Raw genomic sequence first — 26033 nt, forward strand, 5'->3', positions numbered from 1 at the left:
CAGAATGTCACAGAGTTTCCACTACATGTGGAAGCTCTGTTTGTGACTGGAAACCCTGATTTATTTATTTATTTATTTATTTATGGTGAGTCTCCACATATAGCAAAACTCTCTTGTTCTTGTTCAGATTTGTCTCTGCCCATGTGAGGTGAACAATGGAGTGGGGGACAGAGTAGGACACGTTCCTCTTTCAGGGTGATTTTACACATTTCCTAAAAGCCTGAATTCACCAACATTTTTAAAATATCATAGCCTTAGTCAAATAATTATCAATGGAAGAATAAAACTGGTCTACTGACCTGGGCAGACTTAGCATATTGCCATCATTCATTTATTTATGTTTTTCTAATCATTACGGACAAATAAATCTGGGTGCCATCCAAACCCCCCACTGTACTGATGGTCCCTATATAAATAGACAATTTAGTATAAAAACAGGTTTTTAAACAGAAAACATGCATTTTAGACACATTTAATATTTTATTCATAAAGATTTCTTTAATAGACCTCTAGCTCTAGAAAGATCATTCTTCAATTTTTACTATAGTGCATTGTTTCATATTGCACAAAATCTCAATGAGATTATTTATACATAAACATAATATAGTGCATAAACAGCTTCAGTGATCTTCTTGAAGTCATTTTTTCCTAATTCCTTAAGGGGTTAAACAACTGCTCCACCTAAAAAATAGAAATATTAGAATTCATTTATATGAAATATGCAACATAGGTACTTTAGTCTTATGTCCAAAGTGCACTTTGGTGTAGACACACACTAGACAGGGCAGGGAACCGTCTATTATCCCCTCTGTTGTAAGCCACCCGGATTCCCAGTGATTGGGCAGCATATAAATAAATCCTATTATTATTATTATTATTATTATTATTATTATTATTATTATTATTATTATTATTATGCCCCATTCATCCAAGGGTGAAAGATCAGACATTCATAAGCAGTCTCCTTCTGTACTGCTTATGAATATCCTTCTAACACCAGGTGGAGTTTCTTAAATACCAGACTTGCTTGTTTTTATAATTTTATATAAAACTAATCAGATTATTTTAAAATTCAATGGCTGCTGATCAGCTGTGATAATTTTGTAATGTTTTACATAGCATTTTGTGCATTACTAGTGATAAATTGAGTCTCTGTCCAAGCAATATTGGGGCTGTACACACTGACACTTTGTGTCGGCCTGTATGGGTGGTGAGGGCTGAGCATCCACACGCTCAAAGCCCTTACCGTGCTTCCCGGGTGCCATTTTGGTGTTCACCCATCAACACAGCACATGCCATGATGATACATGCTGGGCACAGCGCCCTATGGCACCCATTTTCGAGGCTTCTTTTTCTCCCTCCAGAGGTCCAGTGTATGGTTGCCACGGCCTAAATCTGGGGCAAACAGGGCAGCATCCTGCCACCCATCTGTACAGCCCCATTGACCCCAAGTGAATTTTCAAATTGAAATTCTAAGCGGAATGTTACCATTTTGAATTCTGATCATCTCAATTTCTGAAAACCTAATACTGTATGTTTATTACCTCCTGGATTCACCACTCAGTGTGTGTATGCATGATGTCATGCACAGGTATAGACACATAATCTTGTTATTTCTTTTGTGATGACCATTGGCTATCAACAGCAAAAACTGACTGTCTGACCAACTCTGTGAAAATTAGCTATCCTTTATGTGGAATGTTAATATTCCTTGCTCTTACTAGACTTTGATTTTATTTTTTAAGTGTGTGCTAGTTTGTTTTTTGTTTTGTTTTGGGGTTTTTCTTCTTCTCTTTTTCACCCACTAGTCCTGTGTTTTGGGGAAAAGATAGGGCAGACATAAAGTAATTGATGATACAAGCAAGTGAATAACTTATCCTGTCTTCTGGCACTTCACTTAGTCTTTCCCATTTGTTAGGATAGAAGGCCATTATCTCATCTTTTATACCACATGCTATGCATACCACTGATTCTGAGCTCCACTCTTCATTGCTCTGATAAGGAGATCAGTAGCTAGTCAAAGTAAAGAGTAATTAAACTATTTTTCATTCATCACAGAAAAAGGAGTCTATACCATTTAAAATTCAGACTTGTGTATCCTGTATACTCAGAAGCAAATTCCAATTAATTCAATGGCACTTATTATGTAAATGGTTATAGGACATCAGCTTAAATCACTGGGACTAACTCAGAGAAAGATCACTCATTTACCCTGATCTGAAGTCTATTGTAGACAGGTTTATCCAGTGGAAGCAATTTTTAAAAGTTCATTTCTTTTTAAAGTTATAACCAGTTATATAATATTGCTGTTAGTCTTACCTCTTGGTTTAAAACAGTATCGCTTTTGCTTGTAAGACGTATAGCCAGCTAGTGCTCCAACAGCTAACAGCACTACTACAGCCACAACTGGGGATGTAATCTGAGCGGCTGAACTAGAATCAACTGCAGAGGGGAAAGGAACAGCAACACAGTTTCTTCAGAAATACACCACTCTATTCTGTTTTTATTGTAAAAAGTGGATTATCACTTTGACCCATACTTTCTAGGGTATTCCTGTATTGCAAATATGTGCACATTTAAAAAGCAGAACAAAAACAGTCTGGATAATCCCCAGAGCATTTTTTTTTAAATATAATTTTAATGAGACCATTCACAATGAATGAAAAATGACTATAAGGATTTTAACAGCCTCATGGGAAGAAGCAAAAATTATTCTTATTAGTAAAAAAAAGAGAATGAAGTAAGGAGAGAGAGAGACATAAATTCATGCTCAGCCATGACCAGTCTTAAAGGCTGTTATGATATATAAAGTATAGTCATTTTTTTCACTGTCTTTATTTTACATTTCATTATTTCTAATAGTGTGCAGTATTTCAAGTGTCAGAGTGCAATTGAAGAAAATTGAGAAAAAAGTAAGTCTCACTGAAATCTCTTGGTGTGATCAGAAAAAGTGTTAGGAAGTTATATCAATTAATTTAAACTTGAGGATGGAACCAAACTAGAAATTGTATTAATTCTCTCTCTCTCTCTCTCTCTCTCTCTCTCTCTCTCTCTCTCTCTCTGTGTGTGTGTGTGTGTGTGTGTTTGTTAACTGCCTCCAAGTCAACCTCAGCTTATGGTGACAACCTCAGTTTATGTCATCAACAGGTTTAGGTTTTGTAGACTCAGGGCCATGGCTTCCTTTATTGAGTCTATCCACCTGTAATAGAATCTTCCTCTTTTCTTGCTGTATTCTATCTTACCTAGCACTATTATCTTTTCTAGTGAGTCATATCTTCTCATGATGTGTCTAAAATGTGACAACTACAATGGAGATTGCAATCAAGAAATCAGAAGAAGACTAGGAGGTGGAAGCGCAGCTATGAAAGAACAAGATAAGATCTTAAAGTGTAAAGACATCTCACTGAACACTAAAGTTAATTCTGTCCATCCATTATATTTTCCATAACTATCTGTACATGTGAGTGTTGGATGGTAAAGAAAGCTGATAGGAAGAAAATCAACTTTTTTGAAATATGATGCTAGAGAATAATTCTGTGTATACTGTGGAATGACAAATAAATGGGTCCAAAACAAATCAAGCCTGAACTTCCCCTGATTGCCAGGATATAAACTTGAAGCTGAACTCTGCACATCACATTACACATCCCATACCTTCAACAGCATGTTTAAGCAGCCCAACTGAGTGAAAAGCAGTTTCAAAGACAACAATCAAGATAATGCTTCTTATCCAGGCCAAGGCCATGGTCTATTTTCCCTTCCAAAAGTCACCCCACAACCATTTACAACCAAAAGGCCAGTTTGCCTACATACAGCAGCTGTAGAAGACAATAGCAGCTGGTGTGCATTTGAAACGAGGTAAGAACTGATAGCACATTCCAGATGGGGTTGCACAACTCCTTTTTGTTTAAAACAAAATTGAGCAATTTAAGGGTAAATTTGAAAACATATGAATATATGAATACATAGTACAGGTCCATCATATCTCCTTGAATGAAAATAATGTACCAGATTTCACTTACCAGTATTTCCCCCTTGATCTGAAATATGTGGTCTTTCGCCTGAAACAGAGGTAATAACATGTTTGTTTGTTTTTCAGGAAAATCTATCAAGAAATACCAAAATCATATAAAGACCTATCTAAACATTGTATTCTTTTTAATGTTCTTGTGTTTAACTACTTTTAACACTATTATTAGTTTTATTATATTTTCAATTTTTGTGTGAGATGAAATTTAAAGCACTATCTGTTTTCCCTGTTGTAAGCCTCCTTGAATCCCAGATTGGAAAAATTAGGAAAACAACAATATAAATAAATAGCAGCAATATATTGCTTTATTTGCTTAAAACACATATAGCTCCAATTGTAGAGTTGAATTTATTGCTTTAAGTCATTTCTTGCTTTAGTAACTGATCAAGAATAAGAGCAACATTAATACTACCAAACTATGTTTTTATACAGGATATAAAATAAGAACAGGGAAAAATAGTTCAGTCATAGTTTCTTCCCACTGAATTAAGATCAAGGGCACTGATGCCCGCACATTGCCCTCCAGAAGTTTTTGGCCTACAGCTCATATCAGCTTTAGCCAGATCTTGGAGGTAACTTCGCTTGTTGTCACTCTAGAAAGTGAGACCAGTGGCCTTCAGCCACATTTCTTTGAGTATCTTGGCTGTGGTGTCACTTTAGTTTATTCTGATTCTGAATGATGTGGCCAGCTGCAGGCAGGATTCTGTGCTAGTCTGAGTGGCAGATAATTGTTTTAAAGTAAAAAATAATAATGATAGAGAAGCAATCTTTTAGCCACCCCATATAGTTAAGGTAGGCCCATTACAGACGGGCTTAAAGTACGCGCTCCGCTCATACTAGGGTTAGGAAGGGGCGTCACTTCCTGACCCTTCTAACTAGCATGCGCGGAGCACGTACAAAATGGCGGCACCCTATACACATAGGCGCCACCATGGCTACGTCACGACCACACCACATCCAAACAGGGCGGCGCGGAAGTGACGTACTGGGGCCGTGCAAGGGCGCCTGGGGAGCTCTTTCCGCGGTCCTGGAAGGAACTCCGTTTCGGAGCTCCTTCCACCTTTGTGTCGCTGGGCGCAGCCTTTACATGGCTGTGCCAGCGACGCAGAGCAGAAAGGGGCCAAGTGGCCCCTTTCTCCTCCTCCCCACTGCCACTGGGTGTCCTTGGGGCTTGAAGCCCCAAGGACACTCCTTTCCAGGCCGCGGGGAAGCGGCCTTTTGCCGCTTCCCCGCAGCCTGGAAAGCAGCAGATTGGGGCCTCAGAGGCTGCCGTTGTGGCAGCTGAGGACCCGATCCGACGGGGAAAGGGCCGGTTACAGGCCGCCCCAAACAGGCAGTCTGTAACGCGTCGTAAACACAGCAACACTCCCCTCAACCAGCAACCTATAACACATGAACACACACACACACATCCCACTGCAACCAAACATGACAACCATATAATGACAACTATTTAATCTGGGAACTTGAATTGAGCAATGTAATGAATTAATTTTATTAGTAATGTTTAAACTTCTGGCCCTAGCCAGCCTGGCCAATGGTAACAGGTTATGGGATTCCAAAAACATCTGGAGGACCAAAATTCTGCACCCCTCCTAGATGAGATTTGAAAGTGCAAAATACTTCAAAGAGGTACTTGGAATCCAGCTCAAGAACGTAGCATGAATATGGGGCTTTAAGCCTTTGCCCCCGCCCACTGTAGTCCTGGATCAGTGGACTCTTCTCCATGCCTGCAGTGTCTAGGGCCAAAGAGTATTCTCTGTTTTTAAATGGAGTTTTGCCAAAATAATTTGCCAAAGGCCATTAGTTTTATGAAATAAGTTTAACTATAAAAATACAATGACATCATCAAATTACAGTACAAAATATTAACAAGCATCAGTTGATTTTAGATACCAATAAAATATCTTAAAGGCACCAGATCCCATCTAATCTTGGAAGCTAAGTGGTGTCAGCCCTGTTTAGTACTGGGATGAGAGACTGCCAATGAATACCAGGTGCTCTGGGCTATAGATCAGAGGAAGGAACTAATGAAACCAGCTGTGAGTACTCATTGACTAAGAAAACCCTATGAAATTCATGAGGTTTCAGTAAACTGACAGGTGACTTGAAAGTGCACATACACACAAGCAAATAGAATAGGAATCCAGAGTGGCCTCTGGTCGCTCTGGGGGCATGCATCATCTGCACACCCATCTCCGAAGTATCCAGAAGCCACTTTATCTCGCCCCTCTGCATAGGGCCTAAAAGATGTAGCCATGTTGAGGAATGCAGAAAAGGACTGCAGATTAGCTGAAAGAACCTAAACTATTATGCCATACCTGCTGGAGGTAGAGGTTTCCCATCGTTGAGATCCAAGTCACTAAAATCATCTGAAAATATGAAATTGTAATATTACTTTTTCTCTCAAAATTCTCTTTCCAAGTTTTTCCCAATCTTGTGCTTCTTCAGAGACTTTCTTTTAGCAACTAAGCCTGTATTTGCAGACACTTTTCTGTTTCATGTATGAAAGATTAAGTTCCCTCTCTTCAAATTAGAACCATTTTATTTCATTATATTCAATACCCAACTCAACACAATGTCTCTACATGATTTGAGGCATGTGCCTTTGGAAAGAGCAAAAGGAAAAGAAAGGGTTTTAACTTTACTCCTTCCAGAGACAGAAACGAAGGATTTTCCCATTGGAAAGAGCAAAGGGGAAGAAAAGGGCTTGCATCTTCCAAATGTTGAAACATCACCAACCAATGGATTTTGCCTTTGGAATAAGCAGAAGGAAAGGAAAGGTCAACTTTGTTCCTTCGGAAAGCTGAAACGCCACCAACTGATGGATTTTGCCTTTGGAAACAGCAAAGGGGAAGGAAGGGTAGGGCAGAAAACTTTGCTCCAGTGCCCTCCCAAATTGACACCACACCAACAAAAGCCCCAGCTTCTGACACTCACTTTCTTCTCTCCTTATCTCACTACCTGCCACATGGTCTGAACCTGAAGGGGATGCTGAAAAAGCATTCCAAGTACCTCCCTTCTCTGGAGAGTCAGCTAATCAGTATCTGAGGTCAGTGCCTTGAGATACTGTCCCCTTGGGGTGGCATGGCCCACTGTTTAAGAACCTAGGTGGCAGACAATGAAAGACTTAAGCAGCTCCTGCCAGTCACTTTTCTAAACCTTTTACTTTTAAAAATCTATACAGCCAGCATTGTATGGGGCATAAACACTTGCACAACCACTAGGTCCACAAGTGGTGGCACATTCCCCACACTCCTGCAAAGGAGGTATTCATGACATCCTTGCATGAATAATTCCAGTCGTTGTGAACTTTGGTCACAGCCATTATGAAAAGGCTGGGATGCTGGAGGACCAGCTGGGTTGTCATGCCAACTGAGTCAGGCACCTGGGCACAGATCTGTTCCTAACCACAGCAAGTGCTACTGTATTCTGGTGTAACCTGACACACTGGTACTACCTGCCTTCACCTCCTTCACCTCCTTTTCCACCCAAACCCATGCAACTATGCTATGGATTTTTCATGCTGCCAGCACCAAATAAGATTTTGGTCCAAGATTTTCAGATATGTGTTTGTGCATAAATGCCTTCTCATTAGTTCCTTAATAGCCTTGTATATACTTCAAGACCAAATCTTCCAACCACCATATCATTGTGGTACACATGGACTAGTCTGGCCAAAAAACAACAACAACAAAAAACCACACACAAAAAACCCAACTTTTTTCCTAACTAGGGAAGCACATAATCAAAACATATATTGTGAAAGATTTGTTTTAAAATAGCCATTTAAATTTTCCATACGATATTCTTACTTGAATTGCTGTGCTCTGTTTGCTGCAGGGAAAGACATGTAAATGGTTGAAGGTTGCAGTCACCACCACCAATGCATGTTTAACCCATTAGAAAAGGAGGAAAACACATATCCAAAAATACAAAATCCACATAAAAATAGCAGGAACTCACCCTGCCCCATGTGTTCCTAAAAACACTAAAAATTGCTGAAACTGCTCACATTTGGAGAGAACAGGAATAGTCCGTCCTCCTTGTACATCCCCTGCTTCCCACAAATGGTGTGCAAAACTAGGTCACAGCATTCCCAATGCAACAGAAAATATAAAAGATATCATAGAAGCTAGTTATTGTCTTCTGGCCTGGGAGGGAGTGAAGGGGCAGGTCCAACGCCATCGGGCCTGAAAAAGAAGAGCCCTCCCTCCTTGCCAACTGTCATCTTCCAGCCTGGGAGGGAGTGAAAGGGCAGGCCCAACGCTATTGGGCCTGGCCTCTATTAAGAAGCAGAGCCCTCCCTCTAGTCCATCTGCCTTGGTCCAGGCCTGAGAGGGAGAGAAGAACTGCTGGATCTGATCCCCTTCTCCACCACCATTCCCTTCTCCTTTTCTGTCATGTCTTTTTAGATTGTAAGCCTGAGGGCAGGGAACCGTCTAATTAAAAATAATAATAATTGTAAGCTGCTCCCTTTAGGGCTGAAGGGCGGGGTATAAATACCGTAAATAAATAAATAAATAGAAATCATTCTATAACATAGAATAAGTCTGCAAGTTTAGAGGATCTACAGTATGTCTGTACACATGACCTCACAGAATTTCATATTAACAAATGGCCACCGCTGGTGTGGCTAAGGGTACTGTAAACTTTATCACAGTCCAAGCAGCATGGCCCCACAGCCCTCTATGATCCTCCATCACATAATAAACACATGAAAAATTGGCTAAAGCCAGATACCTAACCCAATAAATCCAAATTACCCAGATTTAAACTAGTAGTTTTGATTTGACTTAGATTAATTTAAGAGGCATTAACACTACTGGTATAAACCCAAGCAATCTAAGACCAGTGATTTATGGATTTACACAGAACATATTTTTTTAAAAAAATAAAAAATAAAGAACACTTACGACCGCCAATGCTGCCATGACCACCACTGCTACTGCCACCACCAATGCTGCCACCTCCTCCTCCTCCTCCTCCTCCTCCTCCAATGCTGCTGCTGCCACCGCCAAGTGCATCCCCTAGATTAAAGTCAGAATCTAAAACATATTAAAGCAAGTTGTAAATATATTATCAGTGTCAAGGGAAACAGGTGTTTTCAATAACAAGAGCAAAAGATTAGGAAAAAAGAATGAGTAGGAGCAATTCCAACTGAATTACAAAATCTATCACATTTTAATGCCCATTAATCATACTAAAAATTATAATATTACAGCAACACTAGATAATGTATTCTGGGATTGCTCTGATCTTATCAGATGTGTTTAAGGTATGTTTTGATAGGGAAACAAACAATGATAGGGATACAAACCTGTCAACATCTCTTAAAGTTTAGGAGATGCCCATGAGATCTTCCCCCCACCAAAGAACAGGACCTTCCTAGAAACTTTCTAAAAAGGATGTGGTAGTGGCAGTGGTGATGGAGTTGGAAGAGGAGCAGGAGGAGGGGGATGGGGTGGGAGACCCCTAAAATACTAAGTGAAACAGCTGATAACAACACAATTTTTAAAAGATATTAAATGAACCTCCCTCTTTTTTAGATCTTAACATTGGTGGGTTACAGACCGCCCGTTTGGGCGGTCTGCACCCACCCCCTTTCCCTGGGGTATCAGGGCCTCAGCAGCCAGACGGCAGCCACTGAGGCCCCGATCCGCCGCTTTCTGGCTGCAGGGAAGTGGCAAAAGACCACTTCCCCGCAGCCTGGAAGGGTGTCCTTTGGGCTTCAAGCCCCAAGGACACCCCGCGGCGGTGGGGAGAAGGAGAAAGGGGCCGCTTGGCCCTTTCTCCTTTGCGCCGCTGGGCGCAGCCGTGTGAAGGCTGCGCCCAGCGGCACAAACCAGGAAGGAGCTCCAAAAGGAGCTCCTTCCTGCTCCGTGCTAAGGGTGCACTAAGTGCCCTGGCATGCAGCGACGACGTCACGTCCGCGCCGCCCCGTTTAGAGGTGGTGCGATCGTGACGTCATCATGGCGGGGCCATGTGGAATGGCCGCTGCCATTTTGTGCGCACAGAGCGTGCACTAGGTTAGGGGGGTGCAGAAGCACCGCCTTTCCTAACCCTGTACGCGCAGAGCGCGTACTATATGGCCCGTCTGTAACGGACCTATGAAAATTATTCTTACCATCATTTCCATAGCCGCCATGTGGTTTAAGATCAGATAGAGATTAGGTCTAGAGTTCCCACCTTTAATGATAAACATTTCCAGATTTCATCACGGCATAAACAGAAATCCAAACGAATACCTCTATTATAAATCCTTAAGTGGAAAAAAGTTTACCATCACTTCCATGGCCACCTGCATGTGGTCGAAGGTCAGGATATAGATGAGGTCTGGGGTTGTCACCTATTAAGTATAAATGTTTCTGAATAGGAATTCCATCAGAAGCACTTTTTTTCCTTTACCAAAAGGATAATCTTCCTACCTTCTTTTAAATGCTGTTTTCACATAATGTTAAGATCATGGGATGCTGAGTTTGCCAAGCTTGTTTACTCTGATACAAATGTGACATGAAAACAAATGTTTTCAGAAGTGTAATTTTGGTCAATATTAACCACAAATTGTCAAGCAAGATTCATGGGGATCTGTACAAAACAGGTTCTGTTTTAAACTTAGTGACTGTAAACAGAACATTTATGATCCTTCTGCCAACATTAATAATATGAAGCTGGCCAGGTAACTATAGAGATCAAAGTTTAACATACTGTAATATGGTCTCAGTTCTGAATAGGTGTGTTGTTTCTATTTATCAGATGATACATTTGATGCTTTATCAGTACCGTAAAGCTATCAATTAAAAAAAAAAAACTGGATTCCCCCGACCACCAAAAAACTATATCCCCTTGGTTCAGTTCAGGCTTTCTAACCACTGGTGTATTGCTCCCCCCAGGTCAATCTTCAACAGATGTTCACATTTTGTGTGTGTCTTTGGTTTATTATCTGTACTCATAAAGGTAAAACCAAAGATATACCACTTCATGAAGCAAACAGCTGATGAAAAATAACTAGCTTCTTATATGATGGCCTGCCCAAATATTTTACCAAATATTTTTGTAGAGTTTTTTTATTTATAATTCTTTGGCACTAAGCCCAAACCATGTAGAAAATATTCACTCTCACAGTTTTATTCTATAAAAAAGGAAGGAAGAAAGTATTCAGTACAAGTCAATTTCCAGGCCTCTGCTGCCACTTTGAGATACTACTTTTTATTCTGCATGTTTCTACTATCAGTAATGCAAAATTCTTTTTATCTTCATAAAACTCTATCACATAAGCCAAAATGACCAAAGGAGAATATGGTTGGTAAAAAAAACAAGTAAGAGATTAGCATTTTCTAACAAAATTCAGTAAATAATTTATTCTTGGGGAACATTAAAAAAAAAAGCCTGAAATGATTACTACACCAGTAATATCAGTGCATTTGAAAGCTACGTTTACAGTTTCATTTGTAGGTTTAGATCTTATATGCACATATCTAAGCATTGTGACTTCAATTATTCAAACTCAACTGCCATCTAATACTCACCCACTGGTGGCCTTTTGGTGGCTGGATTGGGCCGCATGGTAACTAAACCAGAGAAATCAAAGTCAGTCTATGGTTAGCTTACTTTTAAAAAAAACTTCTACCAATATGGCTAAATAAAAAATAGCTAGAGCTTTTATTGACATGGCTGAAGCTGCAATTATATTCCCAGTTACCAAGGTGTAAGATCCATTGCTAGAGTACATATGCATACAATTGCACTGAGGAACATGTTCAGACTTTCTTTTAAAGTATGGAGTACTCAATGGCTTCACTAGGTTTATATTTGGTTGTGTAATTTTAATTAACAAATTATTAGTGTTAGATAGCTCTGTATTCAAACATACAGTGCAAATGCTATTCTGCATACCTGAAAGAAGGTTATGTTTTAAACTTATATTTAAAAGAAGGATCCATAAGCCAAGATCCAGTTGGGCACACAAATTATGATCTGTGCACCCCCTGTATTTTTCCCTTGAGCTCTTCTCCTGTACATCCCACAGCTCCTAAAGCAGTCTTCTTCACACTGCTTTACTCCAGACGTGACGTGTTGAACTACAACTCTCATCACCAGCCAGCATATATATTCTAGCACACAGACACCACATTGAGGTACACTACCCTAAAGAACTATCATTTGAATTCCTGTAAATCAAAACAATGAATTCGTTCATGAGATATATGTACACAAGTGCTCTTCAGAAGAGGAAAAATGAGGGAAATAGCATATACAGCACAATGGTCTCTGTCAAAGCAGGGAGTGGACTCCAGCTCTTGTTGAATTATAATGTTAAGTAGTCTCACAATTGACTATGCTGGCTGGAACTAACGGGAATTGCAGTTCAACAACAGCTGAAGTCCTATAAGTGATGTATACTGTCATAACCACTTTTTACACCATCATATATGATTTTTCAGTTGTTGTGAGAGCAGGTAATCAGTACCTCTTTGTACATTTACCCTACCCCACCCCCTCAGCCTTTGAACATAACAGGCCTTTTCAGCACTGGAATACAACCTTACAATTAATGGCCAAGGAAGGGTGTGGGTGTATATGGCTGCAGTTCTGGAGCCAGGAAAAAGAAGAACAGACATTGTCCTTCTAGATGTACAGCAAGCCACTTGGCTTCTTTCTGGACCCTACAATACAGCAGATTGTCTCCCATGACAAAGACCCAGTTTGTTTCTTCCTTATACTGGTATAACCTGCCTTAATTCAATCCTTCCTTTCAATCCACTACCAAGTTGTGTAAAGAGTAATAAGGTGACATCAGAAATATATGTAAGCATGCATGTCTCTCATTCATAAGGTCTCCATTCAGTGACTGATGGTGTATGATGAAAGAAGATTCTCTTCAATGCTTTGCATAAACAATTAATATTAGCATTGCTGTTTTTTTACCCACACACTTACCTGTCCCAAGGGCATCAGATAAATCAAAATCACCAAATCCTGTTAAAAGAGCACAAACATTAAATCAAGGATTTTAAAAGAACTTTCATGCTTTATTCTTGTGCTAAACTGAAGTGCTGCACATACTGTACATTCCACATGGTGTCACTACTAACAGGCCTTGTGTGTTCCATACAGATAGGTGTAATGTCCGTACAATATAACTATATGATTCACTGCTGTTTTGTGGAGAAACTTAGAATCATAGAATCACAGAGCTTGAAAAGAACACAAGGGCCATCCAATCCAACTCCCTCCCATGCAGGAATACAAAATCAAAGCACTCCTGACAGATGGCCATCCAGCCTCTGATATTATTATTATTATTATTATTATTATTATTATTATTATTATTATTATTATTAACCTTTATTTATAAAGCACTGTAAATTTACACAGCGCTGTACATACAATCTTTTTAATTGGACGGTTCCCTGCCTTCAGGCTTACAATCTAAAAAGACATGACACAAAGGGAGTGGTGGTGGGGAAGGGGCCTTTCTAGTAGGATAATACATATAAAATACATAGCAATATAGGAAATTTAAATTTAATCTGTTTAAAGTCTTCCAAAGAAGGCAATTCCACCACACTCTGAGGCACATATTCCATGGTTGAATGGCAATTATGATCAGGAAGTTCTTCCTAACATTTAGGTGGTATCTCACATTATCTTCAGCAACTACTGGGGATTTCTAGGACTGAGATAGGGATCCTGCATCGAATGCCGTAAGATAGCTTGTGAAGAAATTGGAAAAGTTGTTGTGGCTGCTGCTGCTGTTGCTGCTACTTCCAGAATTCTCACAATCATCAGCATCACTGCTTGACTCTGTTACCCTAAAAGGTGGGGTCTCCTTGGGGGATTTATTATCTCAAAAGGAGGCCTGTGAGAGGAGGGTAATTTTGGGAATCTTTTCACCTGTGTATACCAGTACTAATTGCAGAGAGACTCCAGTTTCAATGAACATAAAGGTTTTATTTAGCAATGTGCAAAGGTTCATGCAAACACACAAAACCACTGCAAGCTTAAGAACCACACAGGACTAACAGACAGAAAGATGTGGAAGGTTGAATAGAGAGAGATCAGGAATTAGAAGGGGTGATAATTACCAGTCCTGAAGATAGGTCCACTGAAAATGAAGCATGGCTCAGACAGCATGTGAGGGTCACATAGTGAGTAAGAGGGGCCGTCTGTGCACAAATAAGGCTAGAGCTGGGCCTGATATTTATATCTTATTCCATAGCCTTGAGGGGTACTTGGTGCTACTACACTGTGTAACAAAGGCTTTGCTGTCAATTTGGCTGATGGTTTTAACTTTGGAGTGACAAAACAGGGATTGGCTCTGGAATAACTCTGCAATAGTTGGACAGAAAGGATGACCAGGAACACAGCATGGGGTAAGGTAGAAGATTGTATTTAACTCCTTTTACTTTGAGACTTGCTTTGTCTCTGAATGTGAAGAGATAGGGGTTCAAGTAGTAAACCCAGCTTACTTTGATTTTAGTATCATCTAGGTCTCCTCCAATTTCTCAGGTCAGTGTATCTTCTCACATGTGTAACTTCCTAGTGTTCTAAAAGTCATTGTGACCTCTCAAAAACATGCCTGATGCTAGATATCAAATATGAAACCCTATATCTAGTGAGAGAGGTGTAGGATATGTTAATAACTCTCCATGAGGGTCTGTATATACCAACTTATAACATCTGAAATTTGGAAAATTTACTTTGCATAATACAAGCTGATGCATAAGGGGCCCATCATGGGGAAGCTGCTCTTGGTAATCTTGACTTGATGAGCACAAAATACAGACCAGCTAAAAGTGTAGATTCTGCTGGCAGTTTGTAGAATCTAGCCCTTGGTGATAAAAGCTCCACTTGAATTTTTCCTACATGAAACATGTTATGATTGATGCACACAATTCAAAACTGAGACTCTCTAAATAAAACACAATGATCTTATTCATAAAACTACACTAAATCCAGTCCACCAGGAAAAGACATGAAACTTATCATGCAGCCTGTAGGGACTAGAAGCCAAGTTGGCCAAAATTCTGAACAGTTTATTTATACATTTCCAAAGTAAGATTAATGGGATTATTCACAAATAAATATTATTTTCTTTTAATCATAATATCCTCACAATTAATCCCTAAGGAAAAAGAATGGTGTTTTTGATAATGTTAAGAAGAGCATCCAGTTGGAACACAAGTGGTTGTTTCCTTTCTTCAAGTTATTTGCTTGAACTCCATACAATCTACTTCTCTGGAACAACTAGTCTTATATTTGACCACAAATCAAAAGAAATGCACAGAACGGAACTCACATAAAAATACCATAAAACAACATAACAATAATATTGTGATGTCATAGTTTTCTTCTTGTCTGTGTTCTATCCAATTTATAGTCTATCTCAAAGCTATTTAAGCTCATGAGGTATTATGAAAGACAAAAGTAGTGTGACACATAGGAAAGGAAGAAGTTATAAAAGGAGCAAAATGTTTTGCCAGTGAAATAATTCTTCTATGAGTGTCAAGAGAAGTGCTGGTATTGAAATTCTGGTTATTTTCATCCCATCCACAGACAGTGCCAATGTCAAACTTTTCATATTCTAAGAATAATAGTTTTCAGTGGACCTATAGTGTCTATTTAAATACTGCCAGCAACCTAAAACCATTTATGATTATATTTTTTGCTGTGGACGGGTGGTGTTTATCGTTGTAAATATGTTGTGTCTACTCACATCTCTGGATGATATATTAATCTCAAAATAAGTCAGAAAGTGGTGAGCCACATTCCCACCATGTGATGCATCTCTCAGGCACTGACACCTAATCATCCATTATGCCACCTCCTTACTTATTTTAACTATTTAGAATCTGCTTCAAGGACAGTTTAATGCACTGGTATTAATGCAGAGATAAAAAGTAGATAAAGGTGCAGTACAGACCGGCGCTTTGTGCCAGCCTGGGGCCAAAACTAGGACTTGGTAGCGTGGAGCGAACCCTACTGCACACCACGGGCGCCATCTTGGTGTGTCGCCATTTACGAGGGGTGTGTGATGGTGATGTGGGATGGCACAACACTGCTCCAGGGTGCTTATGGCACCTCAGCAGCAGCAGAGAAAGGAGCCACTTTTAGTGGCTCCTTTTTCCCAGCGCATCATTGCCACACCGTTTGATTGGAGCGGCCACGATCCGAGAAAGAAAGGGGTGGCCTCTGTCTGCCCCTTTCTCCTAAACTGTTTAGGCCCTTAGTGCCTAACAAATTCCCTGTAAAAGCTTGAAAAACCTCAGTTCTAGGAACATCCTATAAATATTGTCTCATTGCAAAGTTATGGAAGCACAGTACACTAAAAGCAGTAAGGATTATCTGAAGACTTGTAGGCAGCCAGTGAGTGTAAACAAATTGGTTAAAAATTAATCTGTTTCTATTTCCCTGTGGAATATCTGTACAAACTCAAACAGAAGTGTTTTCACTGCATAGCTTTCTTCCAATGAGACTAAGGTTTGATTTGAACAGGCGAAGAGTATGTAGAAAATTCCATTGTTTGTTCAGATTCATTTTCCAAAAAGGAATTCTCCTGTGAACTTGACAACCTGAGGAGGGTTGCCTTCTCATAGCAGTCTGAGAGGCAACTGAGAGAACAGTCCTGAGCAACTGAAGAGCAGACTGTTGCTCTGTTCCTCTGGGTCTCTGATGAATTTTGCACTGAAGTGTCTGTATTTTAAAGAGGAGGGAAGTGGGATGTGATCTGACTCAAGTGCTTCATTACTCATTTCCCTCTAGACACAACTGCCTTAGCAGTTTCTCTTATAACCCCCAAGGCGATTCTGTTACAAGATGTGGGTTTTTTGTTTAAGTGGAACTGCAACTGAAGCTGAAACAAAAGAAAAGGTAGCCTTTCAAGACAGGTGACTAAAAAAATGCAATATTGGTATGCACTGATCAGTAGGATCACAAATTTCTATCAGGAAAACACCAGAAATGATAATTTAGGGGAGTTAGAAAGTGGAAAGGATGGGGGATGATTTAAATCACATTATACTGTATTAAGGACCTTTATAGCCAGCCTGGTAGTGGTTTGAGCACTGGACTATTACTCTGAAGATCAGGGTTCAATTCTCCATTCACACAGAATTCCACTGGGTCACCTTTGGTGAGTCACACACTCTCAGCTCCAGAAAATCTTGTGATAGACTCATTTTAGGGTCACCATAAGTCAGAAATGACTTGAAGGTACACAGCAACATATAAGACCTTAACATACTCAAACTGAAAGCTGGTGGAGGTACAGGTGTAGCATAAAATAGAGAGTAGAAGGATTATGCTTTGGAAATCCTTGGGATTGTTCCTGATTTCTATACTAGTTTTAGTTGACCTCTCAGGCAGGCCAGCCTCACCAATTCATCTGCCACTCATGTCAGAGCAGCCATCCAATAAAACTAATGGCTGCCCAATGCTTCAAAGGCATTTTATCTTACAGATGACATTAAATTCTATGCACTGACTGTTTTTCAAGGACACTGACACCTCACTACTGGCTCCCATGTTTGTTCAAGACAAAATATGGTTGCACACACACTTGGATGCCATTTTTAATTGTGCATAGCACTTGACCCACTCAGCATTCCCTGCCTATTGAACATGTGTAAGTTTCACTGAGCTGTTAGGAGGAGTGCTCAGGGTTTCTTGCCTCTTCCTCATTTCTGCTCCATTTTGGTTCTATTTCTGTCAGCACTCACCTCCTGATCTCATAGTTAGAGGGAGCAGTGCATCTCTGAGCACTCATCTTTGTTTTTTTCTTATGTAAGTGAATGGCTACTGTTCACTGACATAGAAGAAACAGAGAAAAATCAGAATGCTCCCCTTGGTGACATTGGTGCATTGAAGGCAAAATCTGCCCTCTGACACCGGACTGTCAATGCTCAACTCATAGGGTTCATGCAGGAAGAGTGTAATCTGTAATCTTAATCCCCCAAAGTTTTGTAGCAGTCAAACCAGTGCTGTGTCAAAGCACCAGGATATTTTTTATTTTTGGCAGGAAAGGTGACATCATTTGCCATTCTCTTTAGATATACCTGTTCTTTCCATGCTTCACTGTAGTCCTCACATTAGTGGGAAGGGGCGGGGGAGAGACTTTCCCAACAAAAATACATTATTGCAAACTATTCCTCTCTTACAGTGCAGTTGTGATGTAAAGTATTCCAGGGCTGTTTTTAATAGTCAAGTAAAGCCCATAAACTTAAAAAAAAGTGACACCTGGTTAAGATAAAACTTCCAGAAGTGGTTTGTGGATATGGATCAGTACATTTGTCTGATGGATTCTCCTTGCCTAAAGTTGGTCCCCATGCCTGAACAGGGATTCAGACCCTGATCTCCCAGAGTCCAGAACTCAGACTGCTACACCACAGTGTCTCTAGAGATACCAGATAGTTCCTACTAAGAGGAATCTCACAGAAAGATGTCATGAATCCACACAAAGAGATGCATCATATCATGCTGGGGTTGGAGATGTTGGACTATCAGTGCTTACTAGCCTGGACAGCTATGTATCACCTCTAGTGTCATTAAGAGGGTGTTTCTACTGGTTGCTGGGTAGAACAAGTGGGAGGATGTTCTAGTGTTCTTGCCCTCCTTCTGAGTTCTCCATAGGCATTTGTTAGAATAAAAGTTTGGACTAAATAGTCCTGTGGTCTCATCCAGCATTCATCTTCTTGCATTTTTTACAATCCCAATACTCAACTCTCTATCGCAGAAAGAGTTTTGCTATACTTTACCTTCCCTCCTACTCACCAGTAGCTGAAATTATTGAAATTATCAAATGAATAATCAAATTCATGCCACTCAACTTTCTGGAAAATGAAAAAAAAAAAGTCAAAGAATGTGTTTGCTCCACCCAGATGAGAATGCCCTAATTTTATAATCTGGCATGTTATATGCGCAGGTTTGAATAATTACTAGGGCTGACAATGGTTGATTAAATCAGTTAACTAACATCATCATCACACAAATCAAACCTTTCTCATACAAAGCATATGGTTTTAATACATCCCATTGTGTTCCTCACAGATACACAAAACTAGGAAATGGTAAATTTATTTGGAGATCATTAAGCTTCTCTTATGACTTGATATGTCACCTGACCTAAATAACAATATGTCATAATGCTAGGAAAGGGAGAGGGTAGCAGAAAGAGAAGAAGACCATATGCCAGATGAATGGACTCAAACAGGGAGGTCACAGGCATAGATTTGCAGAAGCTAAGCAGAGCAGTGGAGGAGAGAGGGTCTTGTAGATGTGTCATCTACAGGGTCAACTGTTAACATCAGAGTTATAAGTAAAGATGGATTTTGTGCATGTAAGTACAAATAGATATTTGCAAACTTCACAATAAATCCAAGCCTAGATTGCCAATTTGGGATATTATCACATTTGACTTTCAAGCTGCCATAAAAGGTCACTAATAGTACCTTTTGTGATATCTATTACATGATGCTGCCTCTCTCTCATCATTCCTTGTCTTTCTATCATGGTCAGCCCACACACATCTGGTCATTGACTGGGAACACTTATCAATAAGCTCCCAATTCTGCTAGTTATCAGGTGTGGAAAATCATCCTGTTGCAGTTCCGGGATCCATGTGATGTCAGTGTCTCCTCCTCCCCCCTAGCTCCCTTCCCTTCACTATTCTAGAACATCTGGGATTGTTGTTGTTCTTTTACTTCCTTTTATTCTTTAAAACCATAGAGTTTAAAACTGCTGAGTTAGTATAACTCTGGAACTGTGTTAAGAAATCACACACATACATATGAAAGACACACTGGGTAGGGCATAGGGTAGAGAGGTAGGGTTAAGGATGAAAGAGGAAGAGAGTGCAAGGGACCAGCTAGAGTCTCGTCGTGCTAAGGGAGGGATGTACAGTTGGGAATGCCCCCAAACTGATAAGTATGCATTTTTCTTCATTAATGCACTCACAATGAGAACAGAGGTGATGTGATAAAGTCTTCAGTTACAAATTATTAACCAAGTATCATCTCCTGGCCCAGCCACCCTCCAAGTGTATCTTAACAACCAGCAGCCATTCTGCGCAGTGGAGTTCTGTTCTGCTAGCAACTGAATTGCATCAGGATTAAGTTTCTAGCCCCTCTCACCAGATATCTGCAGTCTGACAAGGAATTACATCAGGGTTCCTGCTTTTGATTGTCACAATCTTCCTTGTTAGTAGGAGAGGGCTGGGAATGGCATCCTGCTGTGTCCCAATGGCCTACCATCACTTAGAGCAGCTCCCTGGAAACTGAGGTGGGATTTGAGGAGTTTTTATTTGGGGAAATAGTGCCACAATAATTAATACATAATACTGTATAGCTGAATATAGAGTGCTTAACAGATTCATAACTTTATGTTCTGAATATGTAACTGTAATACAGGATGCTAGTCAATGTTTCCATTCTGAAGTTTAACATAGATACATATTCTTGGCTGTGGATATTTCCAAAGCAAAGGAACAATGGAACTGCTGCAATCAGACATACGGTATATTTTGGTTTGCTTACTCTATGCTAGAGTGATGTCCCATACTGGAGATAAAGCACTATACCTCTCTTTAAAAGCTTTTTCTATCACAATACCCTAAAATCTAAGATTCCTTAAATAGAAAGGTCTTTGCCAGCAGAAACAGAGCAGGGAGAGTTCCAAATGGACCTCTCAGGGAAAGGAGTTTCCATAATTTGGGAGCAGCCATTGAGAAGGCTGGTGTTCCCACATGCCTGGGATGGTGGTGGGTCCAAGAGAAAGCCTTCCATTGAAGATTTTAGAGCACAGGTAGGTTCATATAAGGAGATATGGTATTTTTTTGGGGGGGGATCTGAACTCAAGCTATGTAGGGCTTTAAAGATCATAGCCAGCACTTTGAATTCTTCCCAGAAAAGGATCAGCAGCCAATGGAATTGTTTCAGCAAGGGAATTATATGAACCCTTTAACCTCCCCTGGTCAGTAACCAGGTCACAGCATTTTGGACCCACTGACTTTTCTGAGCAGTTTCCAAAGTCATCTCCACATAGGTTGTGTTACAATAATCTAAATGTGATGTAACCAGGACATGTGTCAAGGAAGCTAGAGCTGACGTACCAAGGAACAGACAATTTTAGCTGTGCAAACACACTCTTGGCCACCACTGAAACCTGGGCATCCAGGCTCATTACTGAGTCTAGGAGAATGCCCAAGAATTGTTTCCAGCCAATTGTTTTGATAGGAAAGAAGACACTGGGGCAGTACAGACAGATGGCTTCGTGCCGCCCATCTTTGCCCCATCTGTGCTGCAGCATCCGCATGCACCCAGAGTAATTTGGGTGCTTGGATGCCCTTACATCACGAGGCTGCACCCCGTGTAGATGGGGCTGCAGCCTTCTGATGTAATGGTGCCAATTGTAGGGCTCGGCACATATAGATGCTGCACCGAATCAAGCCCTACTATTGCCGCAAATGGCCTATGTGTACCGGGTCATAGTCAAGGGAAAGTGTCCATGCCAATAATAAGTAAGGTATGTGTACAAAAATAAGGAATTGGTCAGACCTTTCTTTTTGTTACCTTTCACTGCAAAATTATAGGGAAAATAGAGCTAAAAAAAAGCAGGAGATTGTACAGTGTCAATTATCTTAGACAATGTATGTCCTATAAAACTTGCCATTCCACACACAGGGCTGTCTATGCATGTGGAAATCAAAGTCTCAGAGTTGCATAAATAGGCTACTCCCTGTATGATATTTCCCAGAACTAGAAAGTCCACATTCCAGACTTAATTAGTGTTTATGTTTAGAAGCCTGGCACTGTCAAAATAAGAATCTGGATGCAAAAGATTGCATGGATTATCATCCTTCACCTAATTCACACACATTTTTCCCCAATTGTCATTCTTTTCAATTATTCACTGTTTGGTTATGTGATAAACTGCAAAGCTTGATAAATACACCAGTTTACAAGATATGAAAGCACATAGAAAAACTGGGCTCAGTTTTATCTTAATTAAATTACCATAATTTATATTAATTAAATAAATTCCAAAGTCTGTGGTTCATAAAAATAATTAGTGCAGCAATGTTCAGAATACTAGATCAAGAGTTTGACATCCATTACAATAGACCCATATGGATAAATCGCTTGAGTTGGTATGAATATTAATTCTTTGAAAGCACAAACATGCAGCTCAACTTGTATCTCTCTTATGACTTTATCGCATGGGGGGAAAATTGGGAGAAAAGCAGGAGTTCAGATGTACATTAGCCCGTGAAAACTGCATGATCATGGTGAAGATTTTCACACGATGTCATAATTAAAGAAGACTTATGCTGGCAAGAAACAGGTAATAACCAGCAACAAATCATTCACACAGAAATCCCACAAATGATTTGTTGTTAGTTATTACCAGTTTATTGCCAGGATAAGTCTTCTTTAATGTGACATCATTTGAAAATCTTCACCACGATCATGCAATTTTCACAGGCTAATGTCCATTTAAACCCCTGCTTTTCCTTGATTGTTTCAGTGTGATAAAGTCCTTAGTTTCATTGCAGAGCATCTGGTGCAGAATAAGACAGGTGGCTCTGCGCACTTTGTTTCATCACTGTCTGGTGGGGTGTAGACTCACTGGGATTTGGCGCCTACACAGGACTGGGGAAGGGATTTAGATGGTCTGACCCAGGAGACTTATGGATCCATACAGATTCCTAATGGGAGCTCCCTGTTGCCTTGGCAGATGATCCCAAAGCCCTGGCTGACCACTGGGCAGTTGTGGTAGTGAAGAAATAATTCTTCTCTTCCACCATTGCATATGCACAGTGTCATCCAGTGAGCAATCTCAAGTGGTCAGGAGTATTTTATGCTCTGCTTCACAGGAGCAGACTACTTGGCAGCCTGCTGTAAAGAATTTGCATGGCACTTTGCAGATAAAATTGTGCAGATCTGCTCTAACTTGGAGGTTTTAATCGATATAAGTCCAGTGGATGTAATCTTAGCACTTGCTTGTCCTATGTTTTTAGATACATTTCAGTTTGTGCAGCCTGAGTATGGGGACAGGATCCTTAGAGAAGGGAGAACTGCCATGTGTATGCTGGATCCTTGTCCTTCCTGGCTTATCAGAGGAGCCAGAGGGGACTGCCCAAGTGGGTAAGGAAGGTGGTGAATGCTTTACAGCAGCAAAGCAGAGTTACATCCTGCCTAAAGGAAGCTGTGATAAGGCCTTTCCTAAAAATATTTTTAAAAACCTCTCCCTGAATCCCACTTTATTATACAATTATCGATCTGTCTCCTATTTCTCCTTTTTGGGGCAAGGTTCTGCAGCATATAATGGCCTCCCAAATCCAGAGATTTCTGGATGAAACAGATTATCTAGATCAATTTCACTCTGGCTTCAGACTTGGCTATGGGACAGAGACAGCTTTGGTCACTTTGCCAGATGACCTACACAGGGAATTGGGCAGGGAAGTGTGTCCTTTTTGGTTCTGATGGACCTCTCAATGGCTTTCAAAACTATCAACATAGTGTTCTTCTGAGACACTTCTCTGGGATGGGTGTTGGGGGCACTGTTTGGGGTTCAGTGTCATCAATATGCAGGTGGCACTCAACTATGTCTTTCCTTTCCACCTAACTCTAAGGAATCTGTTTTGGTGCTGAACCAGTGCCTGTTGTCAGTAACAGACTGGGTGAGGGCAAACAAATTGAAACTTAATCTGGACAAGACAGATATGCTCTTGATCTGTCAAAAAGCTAATGAAGAAACAGATTCAATGGTCTCACTTGATATAGGTCAGTATCCTGCAAATGTGCAATTAGGAAGTAGAACTTTTAAGGGCTCCAAAATGTTTCATTTCAGAAGTGAAACATTTGAAATACAACACCATTAACAAATCGGCAACATCATGAATTAAAAACTCTTCATTTCTCACAACTATTGAACCTGGAAAAAAGCTATATGGCACTTACCTGAAACTGTGAGCAGGAAACAACCTGCACCCAAAAGGGCAGCTACCAACTTCACCATGGTCTTGTTATGTTCTGTCTTGTGTCTCTTCTTATCAAAAACAGTTGAAGATGTTACAGATTCACAGTTTCAGTGATTTTCTTTCTTCTTTTTCAAACTCACTTTGCAGGTATATTTCCCCATTCAAACATGAACAACGTCCTACTTTGCAGATGTTCTAAATGTACAAATCACAAGCAGAAGACTGGAAAAGCATCAAAATCTACTCAGAAAGTATCTTTGACAAACAAGAAGCAGCAGTATTATGCAACACCGACACACACCCTTCCACCTCTATTAACCTATGAATAAGAGGTATGCAGGTTAAAAAAGGGAAGGACCAACTGTTCACAGCCAATCCAAAAGCATGAAGCAACACTTTTCTCAACTTGTCTCCTTTCCCATAGAGAAAACACCCAACCCTTAGAAATAATTATCATATGATTACACACAGACATTGTGCAGCATGAGTACACTTTATGCTGATCCCTAACAAAGAGATCTTTTTCTATGTACAGATCTGTGCCTACATGTAGACATCTCTACCTGGACTACATTTTTAGTGGTTAATGGGGTCTTCCTTGTTAGATTTTGGAAAACAGGAACAGTGCCAAGCTCTAAGCTACATACACACACATTGCCTGCAAAGAGGTGTCAGAACAAGCCTTGCCATCTGTAGCTGTAGTAATGCAAGAAGTTGAAATACGTCTCAGTTGAAATGTTTTTCTAGTGCAGAAAAGGTAAGTTAACTTAAATGCTGGATGTTGAGATTGCTTATTGGATTGGAAGATATACTGTACTGGAGGAGGTGGAGAACTGTATGATGGCATAGATATTTCTATTTGCATTTGCCAGAGCACAGAACAACAACAATAAATAAATATTACTGTAAAAATGTTGTTGTTTGTTGTTAATGAGGTTTACTGGCACTATAGTGCAGCTGATAACCAGAGTTCTCTGGGCTGTGTACAATATATTTAAAAATATATAAAATACAATGAAAGAGCCAATTGCAGAAAGATATAATAAAACCAAACTAGAATCACAAATAAGATTAACACACAATATTTAAACTGTTCTTGTTGCCAGATACAGGATTACAATAGAAATTGTCTCAATGTGGATTAGAAATCATGTTGGCATGAAAATATATGGCACTGAGGTTAAGAGCAATATGATACTAAGCTTTGTCAGTTGCTGTTGTCAAAGTTTATCTGCTGAATTTTAAGGCTGTGTCTGTTCCATCTGTACATGCCTAACTCTGACTTATGGTGTCTAACATGGGGTTTTCTTTGTAAGACTTCTTCAAAGCAGGGTTGCCATGGCCTTCCTCTTAGGCTGAGAGTATAACTTGCTCAAGGTCACTGGGTTTCCAGGACTGAACAGGGATTCCAGGTCCTGGACAAATCTCACGACATTGATTCTGTACACCAATATTAGTTTCAGTCACATTCAGTTGAGAAATCAGTATCATGAGCATTTCTATTCTCTCCTCCCCCCAAAAAATGACCAAACCCATCTTGTTGCCCTTGTGTGTTTGGAGGTGTGCAGACAGTACCTGATGAAGTCACAGACCCGAAGCAAGTATCAGAAATATAGCAAAGCAAGTGAGACAAAGTCAGGGATACAGGAGGCAATTTCTTATTTTGCTGTGTGTCAATCTAATTCTCATTATTCCTTCTTGTGACTACCAAAATTCAGAGTTCCTTGCCCTTTGGCAGGAGCATACATTTGTAAATGGGGTACAGTGGTTAAGGACATGGACCACCAAGGAGAACAGGGGGACTGGAGCAGGTTCTGCCTGGACTCTGGTTGTGGTCAGTACCATCAATCACAGCAGTTTTCAGCAGTGTTGGCTGATGGGCTGAAAGGAGCTGCTGCCACACTGAGTTAATGCAGTTTTACACCACTTTAACTGTCATGGCTTCATCCTATGGAATCTTGGGATTTGTAATTTGTTGTGGCACCAGAGCACTCTGACAGAGAAGACTATCTCAGAAAAGTACAA

General features: G+C 40.2%; 1 protein-coding gene across 1 annotated transcript; it reads right to left on the reverse strand.

Annotated features, from left to right (window-relative positions):
* Positions 1-523: 523 nt before the first annotated feature.
* On the reverse strand, positions 524-24220 carry LOC121927342 (CD99 antigen-like protein 2). Its single transcript, XM_042461083.1, is given in 11 exon segments — positions 524-681; positions 2320-2442; positions 4023-4061; positions 6352-6402; positions 8947-9078; positions 10158-10193; positions 10196-10219; positions 10314-10379; positions 11560-11601; positions 12971-13009; positions 23989-24220. Coding segments are annotated over 11 exon segments (627 nt in total). The 5' UTR covers positions 24047-24220; the 3' UTR covers positions 524-664.
* Positions 24221-26033: the final 1813 nt, after the last annotated feature.

This window comes from Sceloporus undulatus, chromosome 3 (assembly GCF_019175285.1).
Source record: "Sceloporus undulatus isolate JIND9_A2432 ecotype Alabama chromosome 3, SceUnd_v1.1, whole genome shotgun sequence".
Classification (NCBI taxonomy): domain Eukaryota; kingdom Metazoa; phylum Chordata; class Lepidosauria; order Squamata; family Phrynosomatidae; genus Sceloporus; species Sceloporus undulatus.